The sequence below is a fragment of the Oncorhynchus gorbuscha genome, linkage group LG09 (genome assembly GCF_021184085.1).
Source record: "Oncorhynchus gorbuscha isolate QuinsamMale2020 ecotype Even-year linkage group LG09, OgorEven_v1.0, whole genome shotgun sequence".
NCBI lineage: Eukaryota > Metazoa > Chordata > Actinopteri > Salmoniformes > Salmonidae > Oncorhynchus > Oncorhynchus gorbuscha.
The window spans coordinates 90962228-90981633 of record NC_060181.1 but is presented as its reverse complement, the minus strand read 5'-3'; the positions used below and the strand labels follow the sequence as shown (position 1 = coordinate 90981633).

The following is a 19406-nucleotide window of genomic DNA, read 5'->3' as shown; positions in this document are numbered from 1 at the left end:
TCCAAGAAGGCTCAAGGTCATTGGCCACAGATAAAATCATGTAAAATCACGTTATATCTACAGTAGCTTTGATTGGACTGTCAACATGATACTTTCAAAATCTTAGCTAGCAATCTAGCAGTCATCATCATGAATCAAGTCGACAATTTACTGGCAAATGCTTTTTTAATCCTTGTCATATGAAGAGAAATAATGAAGAGAAATTGTAGATAAACATACTGGTGCTCATTGGACAATTTGGAAATCACAAATTCAACAATGAGTGGTTTAGAAGGAATTGGTGGCAAGCATTGGAAAGCCATCACTAGCCTGCTATTCAGTGGAGTGGGTGTGTGGTCCCAAGTTTGGGTTTGAGGGTCTTTTTTCCAAGCTTAAAAGGATAAACATTCAACATTGGCAATGCTGTCAATCCAGCATAACTTCTGCAGTGCTCAAAACAACTGTAAACTCAGACCTGGGAAATCTGACTTCCATGAGTTCTAGACAAATGGAACTCGGGAAAAAATTGTTCTGACTGGGAAAATACATTTTGAACGGTCCTCCAACTCGGAATTGCAAGCCGTAAATTCTGGCCTCTTCCAGAGCTCTGACCTGAAGATCACTGATGTCATCATGAATCGACCTTGTTTTTTCCTTGTTCCCAGTTGTCTTGAAAGCACCATAAATACAGAGAATGCCAGCCAGACTTTGATGACAACATTTGCCCACGAAGGACTGCCGTACCACCTTCCTGTTCAAGTGAGCACAGCACAACAAGGTGAGTCCAAAAACATCTTGTATGCTGCTGCTTAAATGATGTAATATGACAGGGAGATATGTATACTGTGGCTGAGAAAGTAATACTCAGTGTATGTTGTGTAGTAAGACGCTAGTAGCCCATGTGCCCCAACCTAATAATTTGGTCCCTGTTCTGACTTGGTGGTGCACATGTAGCCTATAGCCTGTTTTAGTGAAATTTAATCACTGAATATTGTAAGAGCTTTCATTGTCTGCTTATATATATCCCCTGTATTTACCCTACAGTTCTGACTTGGTGTATAGGGAGAACACTGTAAGAACGGCCCATGTTCTGAATTCTGTCGCTGCACATTTCAAAAGTGCTGAACAAATTATTGACAACATCCATCCTAGCTCGCTCATTAATGTCGTAATCAAAATTACAGATGGCCTGTTATCCGCTTATTATACCATAGTTTGTACATCTCAATTGTCAGTATAAACCACATTTATTAAAGCAAGTCAGCCATATAAGCTATGTTTTTTTTAAAGGTAGTAAATGAGGCTGAATTAACTGTTTTCACTGGCAGACAAGGCTCAGCTGATAGCCAGTTGTTGTAGTGGTAAGGTGTTGGGACTGGAACTCTGCTGGTGGGACTCTGCTGGTGGGACTCTGCTGTTGGGACAGCTTTATGTAGGCCCTAACAGTGTGTGGGCACCGTTTGTCACCGTTATAGTGCAATTCATGTATCGTTTAGTGTTTTGTTGTGTAGTGGCTTTGCTGGCATGCATCTAAAAAAAAGTTTGCCCCACCAAGATTTACACACTAAAATCCCCACTGGGTATAGCACATTTTGGGGTTTGGGCTCGCTGAAGAGCCGTACTGAATTGAGGAAATGAATGCAAGACACGGTATTATAGCCAGGAAGGCAAGGTTTCCGAGGGTGGGCTCGGCATCCATTGGCTAATTGGGCGTGATTTGTTTCTTCAGGTGAATATGATTGGTCGTTGACTCCCCATAGTATGCTATACCTCGTTCCCTTCTTCAGAGAACAATAGTTATATTCATAACTGTACGTTTGGAAAATCACTGTTTTTTTCTTCTTTTAATCCTACCCTGTGATGTCACAGAGAAGCATTTTCTAGGACCTTATCTTTATAACCTCATGTTATAGAAACGCACCGTTTTCACATATGTAGACACTGGTTTCGTTCTGGAGATAACAATTATGAGATTTTAAAGTGGCGGAATTGCCCTTTAACGTTGCACTTGAAAACGCTCTTGATCTAACCCCTGACTTATAGAACAGCTAAGTGCGTCATTGTAGGCTTTTTTTTGCCCTCCCACATCACTTTTTACACAGAATATCTCCGTTAAACATAGAATCACATTGTTTATCCGTGACCTCCGATAACTGCAGAACAAATTTGACAACAAAAAAAAGCAAATGATAATGTCTTTACAATTGATATAAACAAGAAACGCATCAAAAGAATTCTGGGTCAAAATCATCTGTCTTGGTGAAGCTGGTAAGTGAAGCAAGGGGCTGGGGTTGACAGTAGAGATAGTGAAGGTCGGGGCTGGGGTTGACAGTAGAGATAGTGAAGGTCGGGGCTGGGGTTGACAGTAGAGATAGTGAAGGTCGGGGCTGGGGTTGACAGTAGAGATAGTGAAGGTCGGGGCTGGGGTTGACAGTAGAGATAGTGAAGGTCGGGGCTGGGGTTGACAGTAGAGATAGTGAAGGTCGGGGCTGGGGTTGACAGTAGAGATAGTGAAGGTCGGGGCTGGGGTTGACAGTAGAGATAGTGAAGCTCGGAGCTGGGGTTGACAGTAGAGATAGTGAAGCTCGGGGCTGGGGTTGACAGTAGAGATAGAGAAGCTAAGGGCTGGGGTTGACAGTAGAGATAGTGAAGCTGGGGTTGACAGTAGAGATAGTGAAGCTCGGGGCTGGGGTTGACAGTAGAGATAGTGAAGCTCGGGGCTGGGGTTGACAGTAGAGATAGTGAAGCTCGGGGCTGGGGTTGACAGTAGAGATAGTGAAGGTCGGGGCTGGGGTTGACAGTAGAGATAGTGAAGGTCGGGGCTGGGGTTGACAGTAGAGATAGTGAAGGTCGGGGCTGGGGTTGACAGTAGAGATAGTGAAGGTCGGGGCTGGGGTTGACAGTAGAGATAGTGAAGCTCGGAGCTGGGGTTGACAGTAGAGATAGTGAAGCTCGGGGCTGGGGTTGACAGTAGAGATAGAGAAGCTAAGGGCTGGGGTTGACAGTAGAGATAGTGAAGCTGGGGTTGACAGTAGAGATAGTGAAGCTCGGGGCTGGGGTTGACAGTAGAGATAGTGAAGCTCGGGGCTGGGGTTGACAGTAGAGATAGTGAAGCTCGGAGCTGGGGTTGACAGTAGAGATAGTGAAGCTCGGGGCTGGGGTTGACAGTAGAGATAGAGAAGCTAAGGGCTGGGGTTGACAGTAGAGATAGTGAAGCTGGGGTTGACAGTAGAGATAGTGAAGCTCGGGGCTGGGGTTGACAGTAGAGATAGTGAAGCTCGGGGCTGGGGTTGACAGTAGAGATAGTGAAGCTCGGGGCTGGGGTTGACAGTAGAGATAGTGAAGCTCGGGGCTGGGGTTGACAGTAGAGATAGTGAAGCTCGGGGCTGGGGTTGACAGTAGAGATAGTGAAGCTCGGGGCTGGGGTTGACAGTAGAGATAGTGAAGCTCGGGGCTGGGGTTGACAGTAGAGATAGTGAAGCTCGGGGCTGGGGTTGACAGTAGAGATAGTGAAGCTCGGGGCTGGGGTTGACAGTAGAGATAGTGAAGCTCGGGGCTGGGGTTAACAGTAGAGATGGTGAAGCTCGGGGCTGGGGTTGACAGTAGAGATGGTGAAGCTCGGGGCTGGGGTTGACAGTAGAGATGGTGAAGCTCGGGGCTGGGGTTGACAGTAGAGATGGTGAAGCTCGGGGCTGGGGTTGACAGTAGAGATGGTGAAGCTCGGGGCTGGGGTTGACAGTAGAGATGGTGAAGCTCGGGGCTGGGGTTGACAGTAGAGATGGTGAAGCTCGGGGCTGGGGTTGACAGTAGAGATGGTGAAGCTCGGGGCTGGGGTTGACAGTAGAGATGGTGAAGCTCGGGGCTGGGGTTGACAGTAGAGATGGTGAAGCTCGGGGCTGGGGTTGACAGTAGAGATGGTGAAGCTCGGGGCTGGGGTTGACAGTAGAGATGGTGAAGCTCGGGGCTGGGGTTGACAGTAGAGATGGTGAAGCTCGGGGCTGGGGTTGACAGTAGAGATGGTGAAGCTCGGGGCTGGGGTTGACAGTAGAGATGGTGAAGCTCGGGGCTGGGGTTGACAGTAGAGATGGTGAAGCTCGGGGCTGGGGTTGACAGTAGAGATGGTGAAGCTCGGGGCTGGGGTTGACAGTAGAGATGGTGAAGCTCGGGGCTGGGGTTGACAGTAGAGATGGTGAAGCTCGGGGCTGGGGTTGACAGTAGAGATGGTGAAGCTCGGGGCTGGGGTTGACAGTAGAGATGGTGAAGCTCGGGGCTGGGGTTGACAGTAGAGATGGTGAAGCTCGGGGCTGGGGTTGACAGTAGAGATGGTGAAGCTCGGGGCTGGGGTTGACAGTAGAGATAGTGAAGCTCGGGGCTGGGGTTGACAGTAGAGATAGTGAAGCTCGGGGCTGGGGTTGACAGTAGAGATAGTGAAGCTCGTGGCTGGGGTTGACAGTAGAGATAGTGAAGCTCGGGGCTGGGGTTGACAGTAGAGATAGTGAAGCTCGGGGCTGGGGTTGACAGTAGAGATAGTGAAGCTCGGGGCTGGGGTTGACAGTAGAGATAGTGAAGCTCGGGGCTGGGGTTGACAGTAGAGATAGTGAAGCTCGGGGCTGGGGTTGACAGTAGAGATAGTGAAGCTCTGGGCTGGGGTTGACAGTAGAGATGGTGAAGCTCGGGGCTGGGGTTGACAGTAGAGATAGTGAAGCTCGGGGCTGGGGTTGACAGTAGAGATAGTGAAGCTCGGGGCTGGGGTTGACAGTAGAGATAGTGAAGCTCGGGGCTGGGGTTGACAGTAGAGATAGAGAAGCTCGGGGCTGGGGTTGACAGTAGAGATAGTGAAGCTCTGGGCTGGGGTTGACAGTAGAGATAGAGAAGCTCGGGGCTGGGGTTGACAGTAGAGATAGAGAAGCTAAGGGCTGGGGTTGACAGTAGAGATAGAGAAGCTAAGGGCTGGGGTTGACAGTAGAGATAGAGAAGCTAAGGGCTGGGGTTGACAGTAGAGATAGTGAAGCTCGGGGCTGGGGTTGACAGTAGAGATGACTGGCTGACTTGTCACTGGTGATGATGGCGCTCAACCTTGTTTGGAAGGCAATAAAAGAAGAAGGGTGATCGGGGGAATCTACATATTTGTCATTAAAATAAAAGCCCAGAATGGGAGACCTGCCAATGCAGACACCAGGCAGAGTCCTTTTCAAATCGAATCAAATTGTATTTGTCACATGCTCCGTATTCTACAGGTCTACCCTTACCGTGAAATGCTTTACAACCAACAATGCGGTTTTAAGAAAATAGAGTTTAAAAAAATATTCACTAAATAAACTCAAGTAACATTTTTAAAATATAGACTAACACAAGAACACAACAATAATGAGGTTATTTACAGGGGGTACCGACCGATGGTGGGTTTTGTCCATTTTCTCTCACACTGTACTCTTGAGGGCTGTTGTAGAACAAGCTGACTAAAAACACTGGTTTGCTGTACCACCCTGATCATTAGGAAAGTATTCCACAGCTAGTAACAGCATCAGCATCTCCAATCTCTATTTACATAACACTGAATGTGTCAGCATATGTTCAATATATTCTAGAAATGCTTTCTCCCTTATATCCACACACATGATGGTTGTTATATGAACATGAACGTTTTGCCTCACATGCCGAACATGATGTACTAAATGCGGACTCTGTTTACATTTTACATCATTATATATTTTTGGATCATCACTATGTTGCATGTCTTGGCTACTGTTCCCGTAGGTGGTCTTCAGCAGGTTCTGCAGCCCGTACGATATCAGAGAGTTGTTTTGCAGCGTTCTGGGTATCCCAAGGTATTGCTTTGCTCAGCTCTCTTTTCCTCTCTTTAGTCTAAAGTATTTTGTCTTTGATCCTTTCATTTTCATGTCCTCTTGACTGGTTTTCTACTTAAGCAATAAGGCACCTTGGGGGTTTGTGGTGTATATAGCCAATATACCACGGCTAAAGGCTGTTCTTATGCACGACGCAACGTGGAGTACCTGGATAAAGACCTTAGCCGTGGTATATTGGCCATATACCATGTACCAGAAACCCCCAAGGTGCCTTATTGATATTATAAACTGGTTACCAATGTAATTGGAGCAGTAATAATGCTATACCACGACTGTCAGCCAATCAGCATTCAGGGCTCAAACCACCCAGTTTCTGTTGTTTTGACAATCACTTCTATTAGATGAGTACACAACCATAATTAAAGGATACAGGGTCATAGGTCCCAGTAGTCTTGACTATCTCTCGCTTGGTTTCTTTGATTGATATTTTGGAATGTGCCAAACGCCTACACCCTCTTCATTGAACTGTAGTGGGACACATCCTCAAAGAGTGTCCCTGCTTTGTCTGTTTTGGACAGGAACACCACCTTGTCTCTGCTGGACTCCACAGGAGCCATGGTGTCCATCGACCCCAACATGCCACTCAACACCGAGAGATAGGCGCTGTCGCGTACACACTTATAGAAAAACATTACACATTGGTCCGTGAAGGTACAATCTGTCATTTCAGCAGGCTAAGCTCACAAGCATAATAAATGATGTTCTTCAAGGGTTAATGGTTATATCATTGAAATGTCCATTGAACAGAAGGACATATCCCAGATTGTGCCCTATGGCCCAGGGTTAGTAAAAAAACAAAAACACCCAGATCCACTGTCAGGGTGAAACAGTGAAGCCAGATCCTGCTCACTCTCACACACACATCCACCAACGTGTCCTCACACTTCAGATGCTGAGTAAGACAGTGGGAGGAAGAGGAGAGGACATTGACAGCACGTCTAATTAGAAGGAAGGGGGGGGGGTGTACAGTATTGGAGTTCCGCACCACTTCCTGTCTAAACTTGTGTGTGTGTGTGTTAAAGGTCACCGTACAGCGTGGTACCCCTGACTGGTGCACAGCTAGCTGGTGAGACCTAGTGGACCAGGGGGTTTTCACACGCTACGCAAATAAAAATACATGGCTGACAAGCACATACCAAATTAGCATATATTCTTTCTTTATTTAACTAGGCAAGTCAGTTAGGAACAAATTCTTATTTACAATGACCGCCTACACCGGCCAAATCAAGACGACGCTGGGCCAATTGTGCGCCGCCCTATGGGACAATCACAGCCAGTTGTGATACAGCCTGGATTCGAACCAGGGTGTCTGCACTGAGATGCAGTGCCTTATACTGCTGCGCCACTCGGGAGCGCGCGGGCTCCTAAAATAAATGCCCTTTATATTAGTCACATCGCCTTGTATTGCCTCATTAACCTATATTAAACATAAATCACTGACTTCCATGAGCACAAACACACATCGCCTTGTATTGCCTCATTAACCTATATTAAACATAAATCACTGACTTCCATGAGCACAAACACACATCGCCTTGTCCTACACGCTTAAAACAAAAAGGTGCTATATAGAACCTAAAAGGGTTCTTCGGCTGTCCCCAATAGGAGAACCCTTCTAAGAACCCTTTTCGTTTCCAGTTAGAACCCTTATTATTGTTACTGTTAAAATAAGGATCCTGAATTTTCCTGAATGTTTTGAAACTTTTGAGTGTGTTGGCCGTGTAATGAATGTTCAGCCCACACTGATACGACCAATACATTCAAATGTAACTCTCACAAGTCAAGTCAATGGGTCGCAAAATGCCACTAAATCGTTGCAGTCTGGAGCCCTGTGTCCCTTGACAGACTGTAGCTGTATTGTAATCAAAGGTCTGTCAGTAGTAGTGGTCTGATAGGTTGCAGCAAACTAACTAGCTACCCTAGTGGTTAGCGTGTTGGACTAGTAACCGAGAAGGTTGCAAGTTCAAACCCCCGAGCTGACAAGGTACAAATCTGTCGTTCTACCCCTGAACAGGCAGTTAACCCACTGTTCCTAGGCCGTCCATTAAATAGGAATTTGCTCTTAACTGACTTGCCTAGTTAAATAAAGGTATTAAATTATCTATCTGTTATTACCTGAGCGTATTATGCTCTAAATGTGAATGGGATAGCGCCTACCTCGGTGTTTTGTGGCGTGGATGGGGTCGATGATATATATTGAGCTTTCAAATGTCTCTCCAGGCTGGTAGTATTTTTTCCAATGATGTACAGTGACTTTGACCCCTTTACTTTTTCCACATTTTGTTACGTTACAGCCTTATTCTAAAATGGATTGCATAGTTTTTTTCCTAATCAATCTATACACAATAAAAAAAATTTTTTTTTTAATGAAATACCACATTTACTTAAGTATTCAGACCCTTTACTCAGTACTTTGTTGAAGCACCTTTTGGCAGTGATTACAGCATTGTGTCTTCTTGGGTATGATGCTACAAGCTTGGCACACCTGTATTTTGGGAGTTTCTCCCATTCTTCTCTGCAGATCCTCTCAAGCTCTGTCAGGTTGGATGGGGAGTGTTGCTGCACAGCTATTTTCAGGTCTCTTCAGAGATGTTCGATCGGGTTCAAGTCCGGGCTCTGGCTGGGCCACTCAAGGACATTCAGAGACTTGTCCCAAAGCCACTCCTGCGCTGTCTTGGTTGTGTGCTTTGGGTCATTGTCCTGTTGGAAGGTGAACCCTCACCCCAGTCTGAGGTCCGGAGCGCTCTGGAGCAGGTTTTCATCAAGGATCTCTCTGTACTTTGCTCTGTTCATCTTTGCCTCAATCCGGATTAGTCTCCCAGTCCCTGCTGCTGAAAAACATCCCCACAGCATGATGCTACCACACCAGCCTTCACCATAGGGATGGTATCATCCAGACGTGACACTTGGCATTCAGGCCACTCTTCGTTTCATCAGACCAGAGAATCTTGTTTCTCATGGTCTGAGAGTCTTTAGGTGCCTTTTGGTAAACTCCAAGCGGGCTGTCATGTGCCTTACAGAGGAGTGACTTCCGTCTGGCCACTCTACCATAAAGGCCTGATTGGTGGAGTGTTGCAGAGATGTTTGTCCTTCTGGAAGGTTCTCCCATCTCCACAGAGGAACGCTAGAGCTCTGTCGGAGTGACCATCAGGGCCTTGGGCACCTCTCTGACCAAGGCCATTCTCCCGTGATTGCTCAGTTTGGCCGTGTGGCCAGCTCTAGGAAGCTGGTTCCAAACTTCTTCCATTTCAGAATGATGGAGGCCACTGTGTTCTTGGGGACCTTCAATGCTGCAGACATTTTTGGTACCCTTCCCCAGATCTGTGCCTCGACACAATCCTGTCTCAGAGCTCTACGGACAATTCCTTCGACCTCATGGCTTGGGTTTTACTCTGACATGCACTTTTCAACTGTGGGACCTTATATAGACAGAATCAGAGTAAAAATCATAAACCTATTAAAAACAGTACTGTAGCAATTAGGTTTGTGTAGTAGGCTAGAGGCTCAATACATTATTGTCTATTATTGAATTGCCATACCAATGTTCTTCCCAGACCATTTTACACAATTCTTGGAAGCTAAAAATGTCCCAGTTCTCCCATTGCCAGACATGTCACCCATTGAGCAAATTTGGGATACTCTGGATCGACGTGTACGACAGCGTATTTCAGTTCCCGCCAATATCCAAGCAACTTCGTACAGCCATTGAAGAGGAGTGGGAGAACATTCTACAGGCCACAATCAACAGCCTGATAAACCCTATGTGAAGGAGGTGTCGCGCTGCATGAGGCCGTGCCTCACACCAGATACCGACTGGTTTTCTCATCCACACCCCTACCTTTTTTATCAACGTATCTGTGACCAAAAGATTAGTTTCTGTATTCCCATTCATGTGAAATCCATAGACTAGGGCTTAATGAATTTATTTCAATTGACAGATTTCCTCATATGAAATGTAAAATCTTTGAAATGGTTGCGTGTTGCGTTTTATATTTTTGTTCGGGGTATGTTGTATTATACAGGGCAGGAAAAGAAACCTAAGTCTCAATATGTCTTCCCTGTTAAAATAAAGATTAAATAAAAACATAATAAATAATGCATTTCTATAGCTTCCAAAATATTTTTTACAATGGTGGGGGAGAGCCAAGATGGAGGCACAGTGGCTTTAGCACAATGGTGGGGAGGGCCAAGATGTGGGCACGGTGGCTTTAGCACAATGGTGGGGAGGGCCAAGATGTGGGCACGGTGGCTTTAGCACAATGGTGGGGGAGGGCCAAGATGTGGGCACGGTGGCTTTAGCACAATGGTGGGGAGGGCCAAGATGTGGGCACGGTGGCTTTAGCACAATGGTGGGAAGGGCCAAGATGTGGGCACGGTGGCTTTAGCACAATGGTGGGGAGGGCCAAGATGTGGGCACGGTGGCTTTAGCACAATGGTGGGGGAGAGCCAAGATGTGGGCACGGTGGCTTTAGCACAATGGTGGGGGAGGGCCAAGATGTGGGCACGGTGGCTTTAGCACAATGGTGGGGGAGGGCCAAGATGGAGGCACGGTGGCTTTAGCACAATGGTGGGGGAGGGCCAAGATGGAGGCACAGTGGCTCAACACAATGGTGGGGGAGGGCCAAGATGGAGGCATGGTGACTTCAACACACTGGTGGGGGAGAGCCAAGATGGAGGCATGGTGACTTCAACACACTGGTGGGGGAGGGCCTAGATGAGGGCACGGTGACTTCAACATAGCGCCCCTATCAGTCATTGCATTCGGTCTTGTTTGAATCGACACGGTAAGTGAAGTGGCTTCTTTTTCTACCGGGTGCTTGTACCACCGGTAGAGTAGCCATGGCGTGCCTTATTTGCATCAGTGATTTGTAACCTGGGCGTGGTATTTATTTTCCACCAATTACACCATTGCAACATTGCAGTGAGAAAGCCTTACAATTCTGAAAATACCATGCATGCTTTTGATTGGACCAAACAAATAACACTGAAAAGCCCTCATTCTCTCTAAAACATCTTGTCCAGTCCATTTACTAGTTAAACATCTTGTCACAGACAAAATCTAGTCAGCCGAAATGAAAAATCTGTTTATCTGGGACTATTTAGTCAGTTTCCGTCTCGTCAATTGCCACTGAAATATAGGTGTTTGACAAATATATTTACGAAAGTAACACACACACACTTACCCACATACCTGACGTGCAAACAGCACGTAAAAGAGCATAATCAATAACATGTTTAGGCAATAGACACACTTAGACACACAAACACACACACACTATTTCATTAACTGTCTTGCTTGGTTACAACAACATATTGTCCTCATCACTCAAACACAAGAGCACACAGACAGACTAGCTCAACATCTGGGGGGGAAAAAGTCCATAAACAACAGGTTTTTGTCTTTGTTCCCAATCTTTACTGCAGTCACCTGTTTCAATTCCACATCACTCAAATTGGTTGTTTTTATTACAACGATGTAACCTTCTGGGTAGTGATACAGACACACACTATCTGTGGCTGTCGTGGAGGCGAGGCTTAGTATGGTCCTAACCTCTGACCCTTGGTGAAACAGTGTTCTGGCGTTTATGTGACACGGTGTACAATGGGACCCGGCCAACCGGTGGTTTTACTAGTTCACATACCTGCACTTTTATTGGCCTCTCAGGTGAACTTTGGCCACCACTTTGCTCTGCAACAATAGCAGGGCTGTGTTTTTGTCATTTAGTTATGTGTCTTGTTAAGATATCAAGCTGGCACCATCGCCAAACACCACTACTGTATTCAACTGGCACCATCTCCAAACACCACTACTGTATTCAGCGGGCACCATCTCCAAACACCACTACTGTATTCAGCGGGCACCATCTCCAAACACCACTACTGTATTCAGCTGGCACCATCACCAAACACCACTACTGTATTCAACTGGCACCATCTCCAAACACCACTACTGTATTCAGCTGGCACCATCTCCAAACACCACTACTGTATTCAGCTGGCACCATCTCCAAACACCACTACTGTATTCAACTGGCACCATCTCCAAACACCACTACTCTATTCAGCTGGCACCATCTCCAAACACCACTACTGTATTCAGCTGGCACCATCTCCAAACACCACTACTGCATTCAGCGGGCACCATCTCCAAACACCTACTGCATTCAACTGGCACCATCTCCAAACACCACTACTGCATTCAACTGGCACCATCTCCAAACACCACTACTGTATTCAACTGGCACCATCTCCAAACACCACTACTGTATTCAACTGGCACCATCTCCAAACACCACTACTGTATTCAACTGGCACCATCTCCAAACACCACTACTGTATTCAACTGGCACCATCACCAAACACCACTACTGTATTCAACTGGCACCATCTCCAAACACCACTACTGTATTCAACTGGCACCATCACCAAACACCACTACTGTATTCAACTGGCACCATCACCAAACACCACTACTGTATTCAACTGGCACCATCTCCAAACACCTACTGCATTCAGTGGGCACCATCTCCAAACACCTACTGCATTCAAGTGGGCACCATCTCCAAACATCACTACTGCATTCAAGTGGGCACCATCTCCAAACATCACTACTGCATTCAAGTGGCACCATCTCCAAACATCACTACTGCATTCAACTGGCACCATCTCCAAACATCACTACTGTATTCAACTGGCACCATCTCCAAACACCACTACTGTATTCAGCGGGCACCATCTCCAAACATCACTACTGTATTCAACTGGCACCATCTCCAAACATCACTACTGTATTCAACTGGCACCATCTCCAAACATCACTACTGCATTCAACTGGCACCATCTCCAAACATCACTACTGCATTCAACTGGCACCATCTCCAAACATCACTACTGTATTCAACTGGCACCATCTCCAAACATCACTACTGTATTCAACTGGCACCATCTCCAAACACCACTACTGTATTCAGTAGTGAGACAGAAAAAAGAACAATTACTCCTCTTCTTTTGCCATCTGTTGTGTCGCTTTCATTCTCTCGTTGGTTTACATAAAGTGTGTGTGTGTGTGTGTGTGTGTGTGTGTGTGTGTGTGTGTGTGTGTGTGTGTGTGTGTGTGTGTGTGTGTGTGTGTGTGTGTGTGTGTGTGTGTGTGTGTGTGTGTGTGTGTGTGTGTGTGTGTGTGTGTGTGTGTGTGTGTGTGTGTGTGTGTGTGTGTTTGAGTGTGAGAGAAGGGCCAATCAATATCTGTTACACCGCCAGGCTCAGTTCTAATGAAGGCAGATAGTTTAGTGAAGGCTTCAGGCAGATAGTTGAGTGAAGGCTTCAGGCCAGATAGTTGAGTGAAGGCTTCAGGCCGATAGTTGAGTGAAGGCTTCAGGCCGATAGTTGAGTGAAGGCTTCAGGCCGATAGTTGAGTGAAGGCTTCAGGCCGATAGTTGAGTGAAGGCTTCAGGCCGATAGTTGAGTGAAGGCTTCAGGCCGATAGTTGAGTGAAGGCTTCAGGCCGATAGTTGAGTGAAGGCTTCAGGCCGATAGTTGAGTGAAGGCTTCAGGCCGATAGTTGAGTGAAGGCTTCAGACCTGTGTGCAGTGTTGTCTTTATAACACAGAGTGAAGTGGTATGAGTTTGAGATTTTCTGTGTAGTACCATCCTACACCTTCCTTCCCACAGATAAAGAGGGAACTCTTCCAGAATGTATTGACACAGGTGGCAGAGCAGTTTTCCAGGTAAGAGCACTGATATTGCTTTGATATGGACATTTTGCGTCTTCGTAAATGCTTTTTCTCTCTCTGGTTTTCGTAAATGCTTGCTATTTGTCTGTTACTATATTAATGCGTGTGCTGCTTTCAGATAATCAATACTTTCTGTCCCTGTTGTTCTCTCCCCTTCCCTCCCTCCCTTGCTATCTCTATCCTTCTACTCATTTTCTCTCTCTATTTTCCATCTCTCTCCGTGTCTCTCTCTGTCCATCTCTCTCATTGTTTCTCTCTGTCCATCACTCTCTCCCTGTCCTCCTCTCTCCTTTTCTCTCTCTGTCCATCTCTCTCTCTCTCTTTCTCTCTCTGCCCATCTCTCTCTCTGTCCTCTCTCCGTGTCTCTCTCTGTCCATCTCTCTCCTTTTCTCTCTCTGTCCATCTCTCTCTCTCTCTGTACATCTCTCTCCTTTTATCTCTCTCTCTCTGCCCATCTCTCTCTTGCTCTCTCTGTCCATCTCTCTCTCTCTGTAGATCTCTCTCCTTTTATCTCTCTCTCTGCCCATCTCTCTCTCTTGCTCTCTCTGTCCATCACTTTGTTGTCTCTGCAGAGCGTCTAAAATCAACGAACTGAAGACGGAGGTGACAAACCGCTTGGCGATGTTGGAGAAGAGAGGTGAGCGTGAGTAACACAGTACTGTGTCTGTCTGTGTTTTTATTTCTCCCAGAGAGGCAGCCTCTTTCATCACAGTGAGTTTCTCCCCAGAGAGGCAGCCTCTTATATCACAGTGAGTTTCTCCCCAGAGAGGAGGCAGCATCTTATATCACAGTGAGTTTCTCACCAGAGAAGAAGCCTCTTATATCACAGTGAGTTTCTCCCCTAAAGAGGAAGCAGCCTCTTATATCACAGTGAGTTTCTCCCCAGAGAAGAAGCCTCTTATATCACAGTGAGTTTCTCCCCAGAGAGGAAGCCTCTTATATCAGTGAGTTTCTCCCCAGAGAGGAGGCAGCCTCTTATATCACAGTGAGTTTCTCCCCAGAGAGGAAGCAGCCTCTTATATCACAGTGAGTTTCTCCCAAGAGAGGAAGCAGCCTTATATCACAGTGAGTTTCTCCCCTAGAGAGGAAGCAGCCTCTTATATCACAGTGAGTTTCTCCCCAGTTAGGAGGCAGCCTCTTATATCACAGTGAGTTTCTCCCCAGAGAGGCAGCCTCTTATATCACAGTGAGTTTCTCCCCTAGAGAGGAAGCAGCATCTTACATCACAGTGAGTTTCTCCCCAGAGAGGAAGCAGCATCTTATATCACAGTGAGTTTCTCCCCTAGAGAGGAAGCAACATCTTACATCACAGTGAGTTTCTCCCCAGAGAGGAAGCCTCTTATATCACAGTGAGTTTCTCCCCTAGAGAGGAGGCAGCCTCTTATATCACAGTGAGTTTCTCCCCAGAGAGGAGGCAGCCTCTTACATCACAGTGAGTTTTTCCCCAGAGAGGAAGCAGCCTCTTATATCACAGTGCATGTCCAGTTACCTGCCACGGGGAATAGTAAGGGGACCGCAGAGCAGATACCCTGAAATGCAGACAATAGAAGAATGCAATATAGTCCTTTAAGATGCTTTGGTTATCAGGAGACTTTTAGTTAAAGCGTGACATACAATGATTCAAAATAACTCAAATGGAATACCAAGCGGATGCCCTGAGAACCATGCAGATGCCCTGAGAACCAAGCGGATGCCCTGAGAACCAAGCGGATGCCCTGAGAACCAAGCGGATGCCCTGAGAACCAAGCGGATGCCCTGAGAACCAAGCGGATGCCCTGAGAACCAAGCGGATGCCCTGAGAACCAAGCGGATGCCCTGAGAACCAAGCGGATGCCCTGAGAACCAAGCGGATGCCCCGAGAACCAAGCGGATGCCCCTGAGAACCAAGCGGATGCCCCTGAGAACCAAGCGGATGCCCCTGAGAACCAAGCGGATGCCCCTGAGAACCAAGCGGATGCCCCTGAGAACCAAGCGGATGCCCCTGAGAACCAAGCGGATGCCCTGAGAACCAAGCGGATGCCCTGAGAACCAAGCGGATGCCCTGAGAACCAAGCGGATGCCCTGAGAACCAACCGGATGCCCTGAGAACCAAGCGGATGCCCTGAGAACCAACCGGATGCCCTGAAACCGTAATACCAAGCAGATGGCCTGAAACAGTATTCAGTATTACATTTACATTTGAGTAATCTCACCTTTTTAATTCAGCGATTAACCTAGCTGTTCATTAACCTAGCTGTTCAGTAACCTAGCTGTTCCGTAACCTAGCTGTTCCGTAACCTAGCTGTTCAGTAACCTAGATGTTCAGTAACCTAGCTGTTCAGTAACCTAGCTGTTCCGTAACCTAGCTGTTCCGTAACCTAGCTGTTCAGTAACCTAGCTGTTCACTAACCTAGCTGTTCCGTAACCTAGCTGTTCATTAACCTAGCTGTTCCGTAACCTAGCTGTTCATTAACCTAGCTGTTCAGTAACCTAGCTGTTCAGTAACCTAGCTGTTCCGTAACCTAGCTGTTCAGTAACCTAGCTGTTCAGTAACCTAGCTGTTCATTAACCTAGCTGTTCATTAACCTAGCTGTTCAGTAACCTAGCTGTTCAGTAACCTAGCTGTTCATTAACCTAGCTGTTCAGTAACCTAGATGTTCATTAACCTAGCTGTTCATTAACCTAGCTGTTCATTAACCTAGCTGTTCATTAACCTAGCTGTTCAGTAACCTAGCTGTTCATTAACCTAGCTGTTCACTAACCTAGCTGTTCACTAACCTAGCTGTTCAGTAACCTAGCTGTTCAGTAACCTAGCTGTTCACTAACCTAGCTGTTCACTAACCTAGATGTTCAGTAATCTAGCTTTTCAGTAACCTAGCTGTTCAGTAACCTAGCTGTTCCGTAACCTAACTGTTCCGTAATCTAGATGTTCCGTAATCTAGATGTTCCGTAACCTAGCTGTTCCGTAACCTAGCTGTTCCGTAACCTAGCTGTTCCGTAACCTAGCTGTTCCGTAACCTAGCTGTTCAGTAACCTAGCTGTTCAGTAACCTAGCTGTTCAGTAACCTAGCTGTTCCGTAACCTAGCTGTTCATTAACCTAGCTGTTCCGTAACCTAGCTGTTCCGTAATCTAGATGTTCCGTAATCTAGATGTTCGTAATCTAGATGTAATCTAGCTGTTCCGTAATCTAGATGTTCCGTAATCTAGCTGTTCCGTAATCTAGATGATCCGTAACCTAGATGATCCGTAACCTAGCTGTTCCGTAACCTAGCTGTTCACTAACCTAGCTGTTCAGTAACCTAGCTGTTCACTAACCTAGCTGTTCAGTAACCTAGCTGTTCAGTAACCTAGCTGTTCAGTAACCTAGCTGTTCAGTAACCTAGCTGTTCAGTAACCTAGCTGTTCCGTAACCTAGCAGTTCACTAACCTAGCAGTTCAGTAACTGTATGTGGTGCATGCGGTGGTGTATGGGGCAATCGAACCCTCACTGAAACTGCAGTAAAGTGTGCAGTAAACATTGATGTATGTGAGAGGCATTTTTTAATAGGTTCACTCGCCACTCATTAACTTGACTGGATGGGAAATAGAAATGGTAGCCCGGGAGATGGAGTCATGAAGCGAGGATGTTAAGGTCATGTAACCCCTGAAAGAGGAGGGATTTAAATATTTGGTAGCGTTTCAATGAAGTGTTTTGTATTTATTATGGATCCCCATTAGCTGCTGCAGCTACTCTTCCTGGGGTCCAGCAAAATTAAGGCAGTTTATACCATTTTAAATAGATTAAAATACATTCACAGACTTCACAACACACTGTGTGCCCTCAGGCCCCTACTCCACCACTACCACATATCTACAGTACTAAATCCATGTGTGTGTGTGTGTGTGTGTGTGTGTGTGTGTGTGTGTGTGTGTGTGTGTGTGTGTGTGTGTGTGTGTGTGTGTGTGTGTGTGTGTGTGTGTGTGTGTGTGTGTGTGTGTGTGTGTGTGTGTGTGTGTGTGTGTGTGTGTGTGTGTGTGCCAAATGTTTGTGTTGCTTCACAGTCCCCGCTGTTCCATAAGGTGTTTTTTTATCTGTTTTTTAAATAAAATTTTACTGCTTGCGACAGTTACTTGATGTGGAATAGAGTTCCATGTAGTCATGGCTCTATGTAGTACTGTGGAATAGAGTTCCATGTAGTCATCGCTCTATGTAGTACTGTGTGCCTCCTGTAGTCTGTTCTGGACCTGGGGACTGTGAAGAGACCTTTTGTGGTATGTCTTCTGGGGTATGCATGGGTGGCTGAGCTGTGTGCCAATAGTTTAGACAGACCGCTCGGTGCATTCAACATGAGGTCAATACCTCTCATAAATAAAAGTAGTGATGAAGTCAATCTCTCCTCCACTTTAGCCAGCCATTAGCTCTCTGTGTACATCCAAGGGCCAGCCATGCTGCCCTGTTCTGAGCCAATTGCAATTTTCCTGAGGCCTTTTTTGTGGCACCTGACCACACGACTGAACAGTAGTCAAGGTGTGACAAAACTAGGGCCTGTAGGACCTGCCTTGTTGATAGTGTTGTTAAGAAGGTAGAAACTAGAGACCTGTAGGACCTGCCTTGTTGATAGTGTTGTTAAGAAGGTAGAAACTAGGACCTGTAGGACCTGCCTTGTTGATAGTGTTGTTAAGAAGACAGAGCATCGCTTTATTATGGACAGACTTCTGCCCACCTTAGCTACTACTGCATCAGTATGTTTTGACCATGACAGTTTACAGTCTAGTGTTACTCCAAGCAGTTTAGTCATCTCAACTTACTCAATTTCCACATGATGTATTACAAGATTTAATTGAGGTTTAGGGTTTAGTGAGTGTTTTGTTCTAAATACAATGCTTTTAGTTTTATAAATATTTAGGGCTAACTTATTCCTTGCCACCCTCTCTGAAACTAACTGCAGGTCTTCTGTTGAGTTCTACAGTCATCAGTTTTGTGCTATTGAGCAATTAAACTTTGTTCGGCTTTAAAACTTACTTGTGTCTAGTGGTTGTTATACAGTGATTTTGACATTTCAAATTGCACGCCCAATTTTTCAGTTTTTGATTTGTTAAAAAAGTTTGAAATATCCAATAAATGTTGTTCCCCTTCATGATTGTGTCCCACTTGTTGTTGATTCTTCACAAAAAAATACAGTTTTATATCTTTATGTTTGAAGCCTGAAATGTGGCAAAAGGTCGCAAAGTTCAAGGGGGCTGAATACTTTCGCAAGGCACTGTATTTGAGGTACTCCTCGCTCTTTTGTTTTGGGTTTCAACCCTGTGTTTTGTTACGTGTTTTTTGTCTTCGTCCCCGTGACATGGCACGCTGTAATTTGGATCAATAAAATCCCCTATTACGCATTACTGCGCCTGTCTCCCGACCCATTTATACCCTTATTATTCTCCTCTTGTCTAGACCAGTGGTTTCCAACCCTGGTCCTCCAGTAACCCCAAGAGTACACATTGCTGTTGTAGCGCTGGACAGAACCCACTCATTCTGGGGCGGCAGGGTAGCCTAGTGGTTAGAGCATTGGACTAGTAACCGAAAGGTTGCAAGTTCGAATCCCCGAGCTGACAAAGTACAAATCTGTCGTTCTGCCCCTAGGCCGTCATTGAAAGTAAGAATTTGTTCTTAACTGACTTGCCTAGTAAAATAAAGGTAAAAATTTAAATAAAAAAATCAGCTCATTGAGGGCATGCTGACTAGTTGACAAATTTAATCAGGTGTGCTTGTTGGGGGTACTGGAAGACCAGAGTTGAGAAACACTGGTCTAGACTATTGGATTAGAGAAGTTAATTAACTAGGTCACATGTTACTAGCTATGTTCTCTACTATAGTTT

General features: G+C 46.0%; 1 protein-coding gene across 7 annotated transcripts in view; it reads left to right on the top strand.

The window, feature by feature from the left end:
• The first annotated feature begins 699 nt into the window (after positions 1-699).
• LOC124044265 (high affinity cGMP-specific 3',5'-cyclic phosphodiesterase 9A-like) overlaps positions 700-19406 on the top strand; it is a 36642-nt gene continuing 17935 nt past the window's right edge. Inside the window, exons 1-4 of one of the 7 annotated variants that reach the window (XM_046363889.1) lie at positions 721-757; positions 5737-5807; positions 13518-13573; positions 14075-14222. In XM_046363889.1, coding sequence (XP_046219845.1) covers positions 14201-14222 — 22 coding nt within the window. In that variant the 5' untranslated portion in view covers positions 721-757; positions 5737-5807; positions 13518-13573; positions 14075-14200. Of the gene's footprint in view, positions 758-5736; positions 5808-13169; positions 13574-14074; positions 14223-19406 lie in introns of those variants that run through there. The other 6 variants (XM_046363890.1, XM_046363894.1, XM_046363893.1 and 3 more) reach the window with 6 other exon arrangements.